The sequence below is a fragment of the Lipotes vexillifer genome, unplaced genomic scaffold (assembly GCF_000442215.2).
Source record: "Lipotes vexillifer unplaced genomic scaffold, Lipotes_vexillifer_v1.1 scaffold525, whole genome shotgun sequence".
NCBI lineage: Eukaryota > Metazoa > Chordata > Mammalia > Artiodactyla > Lipotidae > Lipotes > Lipotes vexillifer.
Window position 1 is genome coordinate 1,386,365 of NW_006786891.1, and position 12,440 is coordinate 1,398,804.

The 12,440-nt window shown below is 35.0% G+C and overlaps 1 protein-coding gene across 1 annotated transcript in view; it reads right to left on the reverse strand.

The window, feature by feature from the left end:
• The window catches only part of CUNH1orf185 (chromosome unknown C1orf185 homolog), a 33,070-nt gene extending 26,273 nt beyond the window's left edge, over positions 1-6,797 (reverse strand). Inside the window, exon 1 of the mRNA XM_007459637.1 lies at positions 6,782-6,797. Coding sequence (XP_007459699.1) covers positions 6,782-6,797 — 16 coding nt within the window. The remainder of the gene's footprint in view (positions 1-6,781) is intronic.
• Between the last annotated feature and the right edge of the window lie 5,643 nt (positions 6,798-12,440).

Sequence of the window (12,440 nt, forward strand, 5' to 3'; positions counted from 1 at the left end):
TGTGTGTGTGTGTGTGCAGTTCTGTAAGTTTTGACAAATATAAAAAGTATTTAATCACCACCACAACCAAGGTACAGAAAACTTCCATCACCCCAAAACATTTCCTTGTACAGCCTCTTAGTAGTCAAGTACTAACTGCTGGCAATCACTGATTATTTTCCATCCCTATTCTCTACCCTTATGTTTTTGCCTTTTCCAGAATTTCGTATAAATAGAATAATACAGCATGTTGTCTTTTGAGTCTGGCTTTTTTAACTTAGCATAATGCATTTGAGATTCAGCCATGTTGTTGCATGTATCAGTAGTTTGTTTCTTTTTATTGCTGAGTAACATTCCATTTTATAGATGGACCACAGTTTATTCCCCAGCTAAGAGACGTTTGGTTGTTTCTAGTTTGGGGTTGTTAGGAATAAGGCATACTATACATTTGCATACAGTTGCTTATTTGAACATAAATTTTTATTTCAGTAGGCTCATATAACAAGTATATATTCAAATTTATAAGAAAATACCAAACTGCTTTCCAAAGTGGCTGTTCTGTCTTGCTTTCCCACCAGCAAATACAACAGTTTCAGTTGCTCTGTATCATGGCTACCACTTGATATTGTCAGTTTCATTTCGGCCATCCTAATAGATGCACAGTGGTATCTTACTGTGGAGATACAGTGGTATCTTCCTTTAAAAAAAGGAAAAGAAAAAACCTTTTTAAGCTTCATCTCTTAATATTGCTTCTCTGCTACTTCTCTATTCTCTCTTTTGGGACCCCTGTTTTAATTTACATTTCCTTAGTGAATAATTATGTTGAGCATCTTTCCACATGCTTATTTGCCATCCATATATCTTATTCAGTGAGGTATTTGTTCAAATCTTTGCTGATTTTTTAGAATTCTTTATATATTCTGGATACAAATCCTTGGTCAGATACATGATTTGGAAATATTTTCTCCCAGCTGTGGCTTGTCTTTTCAATATTAATAATAATGTCTTTCACAGAGCAAAACTTTTTAATTTTAGTGATATCCAATTTATCAACTTTTTTCTTTTATGGTTTGTGCTATGGGCTGTATCTAAGAACTCTTCACAGGTCACAAAGATTTTCTTCTATGTTTTCCTATAAAATATTTCTAGTTTTATGTTTTACATTTAATTCATGATTCATTTTGAATTAATTTTTGCATAAGGTGAGAGGTAGGGGTCAAGTTTTTTGAATTTTTTTGTTTGGGGATATGTGTATTCAGTGGTTCCAACACTATTTGATGAAAAGACCATCCTTTCTTCATAGAGTTGCTGTTGCACCCTTGTCAAAAATCAATTAGCTATATTTGTGTCTATTTCTGGAATCTCTATTCTGTCCCCTTGGTATACGTTGTCTATTCTTTCATCAATAACAACAATAATAATAATCTAATATTTATACAGCAAGTACTATATGCCAGGCACATTCAAAGTGATTCACTCATTTAAATTCAAAGATATTCACTCACTTAATTCTCACAACTCTATAAGCTAAGTATTATTATTTCCCCACTTTACAGATGAGGAAACAGATGAGGCAAAGATGAGGTTAAGTAACTTGCTCAAAGGCATACAACCAATAAATGAGGGAACAATAGTAATTTAAAAATTGCTAAAGTCCTTTACCTAGTATAGACAATGAATATCTTTAGATTTTGTTAGAAAAAGTTAAGTATAAATGCTAAATATTTAAGGGTATCATAAAAGAGGATATCTAAAAGGCCAATAAATATATGAAAACTTCATTAATAATCACAGAAATGCAAATTAAACCACAACGAGTCAATACGACAACTTTGTACAGGGCCTAAAATGAAAAAGATGGAAAATATCAAGTGCTACCAAGGTGGCAGAGTAACATGAATTCTCACTCACTGTTCGTGGGAATGTAATTTTCTATAATACTCTGGAAAACTGTTTGGCACTATTATTAAAGCTGAACATATACATACCCTATGACCCAGCAACTCTTAGACATATACTAAACTGAAGTACATATATATTTTCTTAAAAATATATGCTAGAATGTTGATAGTATCACTTTTATGTGTGTATGTTGATAGAGACACAAACTGGAAACTACCCAAAGGCCCACTGATAGTTAAATGGATAAATTTTTAAGGTTTAATTGATTTAAGGAAGCAAAATGTTCTATAACAATGGGAAAGAATAGAGTACAACTATGCACAACAAAGTAGATAAATTTCATAAATAATGTTGGGCAAAAGAAGGCAAACAAAGACATCAGGGGGGAGTTCAGGGATGCTGGTAATTAACGTACTGTTTCTTGAACAGGGTGCTGGTTATAGAGATGTGTTCAGTGAAAATTCAAGTTTAACACTTATGACTTATGAAGAAACTAGATCTATATGTATCATCATAAATAGAACTGAAAAACCTAGTGTTCAGTGAATAAAGCCATTTCCATAAATTTATATTCATTATTCTAATCACATACTGATTCCATTTATGCACATTAAAAGAAAACACAAAATAATACTTTTTAAAAAACAATGTGACAGAAGTATTAAAATACACCATACTCATGATATTAGTTGTGTCTGGGGAGGAAATGAGGGGAATGGGACTATGGATTGAATATGAACTTAGACTTCACCTGTAATGTTTTCTTTAAAAAATTAAAAATCTGAAGTTTATATGACCAAAAAATATTTATTTAGTAGAAGATTACATGAATGTTTGTTATTCTTTGTCCTTTTCTTTTTACTTTTCTGGTTTTCTCAAGTATAAAAAATATAAAAACAATAGGATCTCAATTTTGTAAAAAAAAAAGAAAGAAAAGAAAAAGGGAGAAACATACTTTTATAAGGAAAATAATCAATATTGGCTACTCCTGGGGTAAGGACTTAGTTATAATTTTTCACTCCAGACCTTTCTGTACATTCAGATTTTCTAGCATGAGAATCTTAGAAAAATCAGGAACAAAAATTTTTAATCTTTTTTTTAATTTTTTTTTATTTTATTATTTTATTTTTTCTTGCGTTATGCGGGCCTCTCACTGTTGTGGCCTCTCCCATTTGCGGAGCACAGGCTCCGGACGCGCAGGCTCAGCGGCCATGGCTCACGGGCCCAGCCGCTCCGCGGCATGTGGGATCTTCCCGAAACGGGGCACGAACCCGCGTCTCCTGCATCGGCAGGCGGACTCTCAAGCACTGCGCCACCAGGGAAGCCCAATTTTTAATCTTAATATGTGATTCTTGACTCCTTTACTTAGTACAAGTCTCATTGCAGCAACTTCTCTATTGTTATCACTGTGTTTACAGCCTACTTAGCTTCCTCCTCCTTAAGATCTCTGCCCTCCACTTTATCCTTTTTGTAATTCTCCATTAGGGAAGAAAATAGGTGTGACTAGTAAGACACTATTCTAGTCCCTGGTTCAAATGGGCCATTTATATCTCAGGGGAATTCCAGTAAGCTATAGAGAATAAGAAAGTTCCCAAACCATTTTACCAAGAGAAAGACAAATTACATATTTTCTAATACCTCCAACAAATCACACTTTATCTATAAATCAATCTGTAAAATGAAAAGGCTTGACTATGATCATTAAGATCCCCTCTCACTTTGAAGATTTAGTCAATATATAAGTTAAAGAAACACTATATACAGAGGTAGGAGTTTTACTTTCTTGACTCTGCCCTTAAGTATGCTATCTAAAGTAATGACTCCTCACTTTCAACAGTCACTTTATTATATGACCCTGTTTCTTTGTCTTTAATAATTGCTATAATAAATAGTCTTCTTTACTTATTGGTTTACTGTCTATTGTCTGTCTTCTTCTACTAGAAGATAAATCTTTTTCATTCTGGTATTCTTAGAGTTTAGAATAATGACTGGTTACTCAAAAATGATTGACTATTCAATGAATAAACGATAGGCACTGTGCTAGATGTTAGTATTAGAAAAATGAATAATAAAGATATGTGGGTTTTTCTTGTTTTTTGTTTGTTTGTTTGTCTTTTGGCTGTGCCACTTAGCATGCAGGATCTTAGTTCCCTGACCAGAGATCAAATCTGCACCTCCAGCTGTAGAAGTGTGGAGTCTTAACCACTGGACCCCCAGGGAAGTCCCTAGGTATGTGGTTTAGTAGGAAGTTCATATATATGGAAAAGAATAAGTGCAATTAAAAAGGCATTATAAGCATTATAATGGAAGAAGTAAATACAAAATACAGATACAGGAAGATATGTAGAAAGATAGGAGAAAAATTTTTTTTTAATTCCATAGTCTAGTTAAACATGGTTTGAGAACTTTCTATTGCCAAACCCTTGCCAAGAATTGGTGACTGAGGACTTCTTTGGAGGCACAGTGTTTAAGAGTCCGCCTGCCAGTGCAGTGGACACAGGTTCGATCCCTGTTCCGGGAGGATACTACATACTGCAGAGCAACTAAGCCCATGTGACACAACTACTGAGCCTGCGCTCTAGAGCCCATGAGCCACAACTACTAAGCCCACGCACCACAACTACTGAAGCCCACATGCCCTAGAGCCTGTGCTTTGCAACAAGAGAAGCCACTGCAATGAGAAGCCCACACACCGTAAGAAAGAGTAGTCCATGCTCGTCACAACTAGAGAAAGCCCACATGCAGCAATGAAGACCCAACACAGCCAATAAATAAATAAATAAATGAACCAAAAAAAAAAAAAAAAGAATTGGTGACTAAAAGATAAGTAACACATGGTCATAGTGTTTAAAATCTGGGGGGTACAACATTTAAACAGAATATTCATTACAATATTCTAATTATTATGATAATGACCTGTTGACAGCACTAAGACAACAGAGGCACTTTGACTAAGTGCAGGAACAGTTTCTTAGGGAACACGTGAGCTAAATCTTACAGAATGAGTAAGAGATAGCTAGCCAAAGATATTAAATCCTAAACCAGGGTATGACCCTTTCACCTTAAGATAAACAAAACTTTCTCTCTATGCACAGCAACCTTCAGCTTACAGTTGATCCTTTTCTTACCATTTGCAGCCAAAACTCTTAAAATGAGAACTTCTACTTCACAACTTCTATTCCCAAGGTCATTAATAACTTCATTAACACAAAATTGAAAGGTCACTATTGACAATTCTCTCTCTCTCTTACCTTGGCATAAGTAAAATAAATTCACTTGGTTTTCCCCCATTTCTCTGTCTATAATGTTATTGCCTTTATAGGTTCCTCTTCCCCAGTCTGTCTATCCTTTAACCTATCTATCTATAGCTGGATATATACATATCCTTTAACATATCTACATATGGATATATATATAGATATATAAAGGATACAGATAAATATAGACATAGATATAGGTGTTACTTATCTGTATCTATGCCTATATCTTTAACCAGAATTACTATATATTTGTGTCAGGAGTAGTTTCAGATTATCTTTTGTAGTGATTCCAGAGCTGAATGTTCGGTTTTATTTTTTGAGTATTCAATACCTTCTTATTATACTCTCCTAGGGTTTTGCCAGATTTCGTCTCAGGTTTACTCCTGTTCAACAAATGCTTATTGAACACCAAATATGTGTGAGATACTGTTTGAGACACCAAGGGAGGGATAAAAGGCCACTGAAGTAAGAATGAATCCTTACCCTGAGGTTTAAAAATCTATAATAAAATATAAGCAGGGCTCATATGCAACTGGTATAAAAAGTTGACCACACTGATTTTTTTTTAGTTGGTGGCTGCTCTGATTGAATACAAAGCTAACTAGGAAGAACTTGTACTTGGAAGAGATACTTATTATGCTGGTTGGATTTTAATGTTATTATTTGAAAAATGGGAGTCATATTACCTGTCTCATATAATTAGAATAAGGAATAAATAAGATAATGTTGCAAGGAATTACTAACATAGTAAAGAAGACGACATCTCAAACAGCATGCATATACCAGGCCATAAAGCAAGACTCAACAGTTTTATAGGATTATTACAGATACCACATTCTCTGACAATAATACAATTAATTTTAAATTGGTATCCTAATACATACTCTAGGAAAAGCTTCCAAACTTGGAAATTTTTAATCACACTGTAAATAACTCTTGCATTAAAGAAGAAATCAATGGAAATTTGGAAATTACATAAAACTAATCAATAAAGAAGCACTACGTATAAATGCTTGCAGCAACAAAGCTGAAGACAAATTCAAGGGGGAAAAAACAGCTGAAAAAAAAATGAGCTTAGCATTCAAATTGCAAGTTGAAAAAGACAAGCAAAGTGAGTCCAAATAATGTGGAGGAAGGAAATAAAAAAGAACAGAAATTAGTGAAAAAATATTAAGATTTTAGGTAAACACTAACAAGATTAACAAATCTCTAGTAAGAGTAACCAAATTTTAAAAAAGAAGGCACAGGTAAACAATTTCAAAGATGAAGAAAGAACATAATTACAGTTACAGCAGAAATTAAAATAAGAAAATACTTTCAACAAATTTATGCTAGTATATTCTAAAACTTATACTAAATTATATATACCTAAAAAGTGACTTACAAAAAGTGACTCAAGAATAGAAAACTTAAATGAACATGTATCCATTAAACTGAATCAACAGTTACAAAATTTCCCCCAAAGAAAGCAGCAGGCCCCAATAACTTTACAATTTCTACTGTATACCCATGATTCAAGTATTTCTTATCTTATACAAGCCCTTCCAGAGAATAGAAAGAGGTTTCTGGCTGTTTGTCCAAATGTATTTTCCTCTTCTTCCCAGGCAAAAAGATAGACTACATGTCCCAGCTTCCCATACCATTAGGTGAAGCCATGCAACTGAGTTCTAACCAATGGAATTTGAATGGAAGTGATGTCATAAAAACCTCCTAAGCACCTTTCTCCATGTTCTTTCTCCCTTTAGGTTTGACTGGGATGGAGATGAACCTCAGTGAACTTTGGAAGCCATGTATCATCATGGATGTAATTGACATTTACAGAACACTCAACCTAAATGAAATGAAACACAACATATCAGGATTTGTGGGATGCCACCAAAGCAGTACATAGGGGAAAATCAATACCAAAAAACTGCAGTATTAGGGAAAAAATGTGTGAATAACCTTAAAAACTAAAATAAGTAGAGCAAATTAAGCCCAAAGTAAAGAAAAGAAAAAAATCTAAAGACCAAGTGAAAACCAATGAAATAGAAAACAGAAAAACAATAAAGAAAATCAATGAAACAAAAACCTGATTCTCTGAGATCTATATAATTGATAAACTTCTAGCTAGATTGACCAATAAAAAGAAAAAAGGCACAAATTATCAATATCAGAAATGAGAGGGCTTCCGTGGCGGTGCAGTGGTTAAGAATCTGCCTGCCAGTGCAGGGGACATGGGTTTGAGCTCTGGTCCAGGAAGATCTCACATGCTGTAGAGCAACTAAGTCTATGCTCCACAACTACTGAGACTGCACTCTAGAGCCCACAAGCCACAACTACTGAGCCTGCATGCCACAACCACTGAAGCCCACACGCCTAGAGCCTGTGTTCTGCAACAAGAGAAGCCACTGCAATGAGAAGCCCATGCACCACAACGAACAGTAGCCCCTGCTTGCCACAACTAAAGAAAGCCCGAGCCCAGCAACAGAGACTCAATGCAGCCAAAAACAAATAAATAAATTTATTTAAAAAAAGAAATGAAAGATGTGACATTACTAGATTTTACAGATATTAAAATAATAATAAGGCAATATTATGAACAATTTTATGCTAATAAATCTAACAACTTAGATGAAAGGGAAAATTCCTTAAAATACATAATTTTCAAATTTCACTCAAGAAGAAATAGATAACATAGATAGACACACATCTATTAAATAAATTGAAATTGTAGTTAAAATTCTTAAAAAGAAACTCCATGTCCAGGTGCTTCACTAGTAAATTCTACCAAACACTTTAAGAGAAAAAATAGTATTAATTCTATACAAATGCTTCCAAAAATTTGAAGACAAGAGAATTCTTTTTTGATTTATCCTATGAGGCTGACATTACCCTGATACCAAAGCCAGGGGAAAAAAGAGGGAGAGAGAGAGAGAGAGAGAGAGAGCGAGAGAGAGAGAGAGAGAGAAGTGAGAGAGAGAAAGAGAGGAAATTACAAACTGAACAGATATGCAAAATGCATCTGTGGACACAGATGCAAAATTCTAAACAATATTTTAGCAAATTAAGTCCAACATTATATTAAAAGGATAATACATCATGACCAAGTGGGGTTTATCACAAGAAAACAAGGTTGGTTTACCATGAAAAAAACCATCAATGCAATTCACCATATTAAGAAGTTAGAAAAGAAAATCCATGTGATCAATATGGATCTGTGTCAATAGACATGAAAAATTTTGTAACATCCATTCCTGATTTTAAAAAAAAAGCTCTCAGAAACTAGGATAGAAGGGAATCTCTATCCTAGTTCTCAGATTCCCCAACCTGAGAAAAGTCATTTATTGAAAACATCAGACTTAATGGTGAAAGACTGAATGCTTTCCTCCTAAAATCAGTAACAGTACAGGGATATCCACTCCTACAACTTCTGTTCAACACTGCACTGAAGGATCTAGCCAGTGCAACCAGGTATGAAAAAGAAATAAAAGACATCTAGAGTAAAATGGAAAAAATAAGAGTTATATTCTCAGTGCTTTGTTCTGAATGTTTCTGTGCCCCCCAAATTCATATGTTGAAATGCTAATGCCCAATGTGATGGTTTTAGGAGGTGGGGCCTTCAAGAAGTGGTTAGGTCATGAGAGTGGAGACCTTGTGAAAGGGATTAGTGCTCTTATGAAAAAGATCCCACAGAGCTCCCTAGCCCCTTCCACCACTTGAGAACACATCAAGAAACAAGAAGAGGGCTCTTACCAGACACAAAACTTGATAATTTTGGCCCCCATATATCAGGTTTAAAGCTTCCAGAACTGTGAGAAATAAATTTCTGTTGTTTATAATACATCTAGTTTGTGGTATTATGTTATAGCAGCTCGAATTGACTAAGACACACAGAGAACATGATCATCTATGTAGAAAATCCTGTGGAATTTTAAATAAACTAGTACAAAAATTAAGTGAGTTTAATAAAATTGCAGGATATAAGAACAATGTACAAAAAAAAATTGTCTTCTGGTACTGTTAACTCCTAGAAGAAAACAGAAAAAATGTTTCATGACATTAGTCTTTGTAATTATTTCATGAATATGACACCAAAAGCATAGATAAAAAAAGCAAAATTAGACAAGTGGGACTATATCAAACTAAAAACTTTCTGCACAGCAAAGGAAACAATCAACAGAGTGATAAGGCAACATACAGAATGGAAAAAATATTTACAAACCATAAGAGGTCAATTTCCAAAATATAAAAGCTACAACTCAATGGCAAAAAAACTAATAACCCAACTTAAAAATGGGCTAAAGACTTGAATAGACATTTCTCCAAAGAAGACACATAAATGGCCAATAGGCATAGGAAAAGATGTTCAACATCTCTAACACTTAGGGAATCGTAAATAAAAACCATAATGAGATATAACCTCACACCAGTTAGAATGACTATTTTCAACAACAACAACAACACAGAAGAGGATACAGAGAAAATGGAACCCTTGTACACTGTTGGTGGAAATGCAAAGTGGTGCAGCTCCTATGGAAAACAGTATTGAGATTCCTCAAAAAATTAAAATTAGAACTACCATATGATTCAGCAATCCCACTATGGGTATTTATCCAAAAGAAATAAAAACAAGATCTCAAAGACACATTAGCACTCCAATGTTCAGTACAGCACTATTCACAATAGCTAAAATGTGTAAAAAAACTAAACATCCACCAGTGTATAAATGGATAAAGAAAATGTAGTATATACATACAGCCTTAAAAAAGAATGAAATCCTGCAAAATATGACAACATGGATGAACCTGAAGGACATTATCCTAAGTGAAATAAGTCAGTCACATTAGGACAAATACTGTGTAATTCTATTTATATGAGGTACAATCAAACTCATAGAAACATAGAGTGGTGGTTGCCAGGGGTTGGAGGAAGGAAGGAAATGAAGAGTTGCTAATCAATGGGCATAAAGTCTTAACTATGCAAGATGGATAAGTTCTAGAGATCTGCTGTACCTATAGTTAACAGTACTGTATTACACACTTAAAAATTTATGAGGGTAGATTTCATAATTTTTAAGTGTTCTTACCACAATAAAATAAAAATTTTTTAAAAGGCAAAACAAAAAGAAAAGTCTTTCTATATACTATCAAAAACAATTGGAAGGGCAGAAGTTGAGACACAGAGGTAGAGAACAAATGTAGGGACACCAAGGGGGAAAGCCGCGGGTGGGTGGGGATGGTGATGTGATGAATTGGGCAACTGGGATTGACATGTATACACTGATGTGTATAAAACTGATGACTAATAAAACCTGCTGTATAAAAAATAAATAAAATAAAATTTTTTTAAAAAGTGCCATAATGTTTGCCTTCCTTCTGTTTAGGATAAGAAAAAAACAAAAAACAATTGGAAACTGAAATGTTCAAAAATTGCCATTTGCAACAGCATAAAAATATGAAATACTTAGGGATAAATCTGATAAAAGATGTGAAAAACCTGTACATAAGCAACTACAAAATATTGCTAAGTGGAATTAAGGATGACTGAAATAAAAAGAGACACATACCTTGCTCATGGGTTGAGAGACATACTACTGTTCTGATATTAATTCTCCCTAAATTGATCTATAGTTTCAATGCAATCCCAATCAAAATTCCAGTAGGCTTTTTTATAAAAATTGATAAGGTGATTCTAAAATTCAGATGGAAATGCAAAAGACCAAGAATAGTTAAAACACCTCTAAAAAAAGAAGAAAAAGTTGGAGGGATAACTACATGATTTAAAGACTTATTATAATTAAAACAGTAATCAAAACAGCATGGTATCGACAACCAGGGCACCTACGAGGCACTGGTGGGGGACGTCGGAGACCTAAATTGATGGGAGTAATCCCCACGCAACTGGGTGGGATGTTGGGGGAAGGAGGAGGTAAGGAAAAGTGGAGGCAGGATGGGACTGGTGCCACTGAGGGGCAGCTGGGGAAGAGGAGGGGTTCCAACTCACAGCAAGGGAATCAGCTGGGAAAGAGAGAGACTTTGGGGAGATTGGGGGATTGGAGGGGAATGTGGCCAGCATTTCCCATGCCAGCTCAGGCCCCGGCCAGACTGCTGAGGTCCTGGGCCTGAACCTCTGCCCTCTGGGGACCCATCAACCCACGCAGGTCCTGAGCCTAAGCCCGCCCCCACCAACTCCCCCCATCAAGGCTTTTTCTGGCTTTTTTTTTTTTTTCTGTTGTGGTTCTATTTTCCTTTGTTCTTGTTTGCTTTGTTGTTCATTCATTTTTATTTTTTTCTAATATATATTTTATTTCTCTAATTTAATTTATTTTTTATTCTATGTTATTTTTCTGCTCCTTTTTCATTGTTATTTTTTTTTTTTTGCAGTGCTGCATGACTTGTGGGTCTTGGTTCCCAGGCTGGGGGACAGGCCAGAGCTCCTCTGGTGGGAGCAAGAAGTCCAAATTGGTGGACTACAAAAAAAGTCAGACCCCAGGGAATATTAATTGGAATGAGGTCTCCTGGAGGTCCTCATCTCAGCACCAAGACGCAGCTCTATCCCACTGCCTGCAAACTCCAGTGCTGGACACCTCAGGCCAAACAACCAACAAGACAAGAACACAGCTCTACCCATCAAAACAAAAAAATATGTTACAAAGGAGCAAGGTAAAAACCTACAAGATCAAATAAATGAAAAGGAAATAGGAAACCTACCTTAAACAGAATTCAGAGTAATGATAATAAAGACAATCCAAAATCTCAGAAATAGAATTGAGGCACAGATCGAAAAAATACAAGAGATGTTTAACAAGGAATTAGAGGAACTAAAGAACAAACAAACAGTGATGAACAACACAATAACTGAAATGAAAAATACACTAGAAGGAATCAATAGCAGAATAACTGAAGCAGAAGAATGAAAAGTGAGCTGGAAGATAGAATGGTGGAAATAACTGCCAAGGAGCAGAATAAAGAAAAAAGAATGAAAAAAATTGAAGACAATCTCAGAGACCACTGGGACAACACAAAATGCACCAACATTCGAATTATAGGGGTCCCAGAAGAAGAGAAAGAGAAAGGGCCTGAGAAAACATATGAAGAGATTATAGTTGAAAACTTCCCTAACATGGGAAAGGAAATAGCTGCCCAAGTCCAGTAAACACAGAGAGTCCCATACAGGATAAACCACAGGAGACAAACCAAGATGCATATTAATCAAACTAGCAAAAATTAAATTAAAAGAAAAAATATTAAAAGCAGCAAGCGAAAAGCAACAAATAACATAGAAGGGACTCCCCGTAAGGTTGTCAGCTGATTTTTC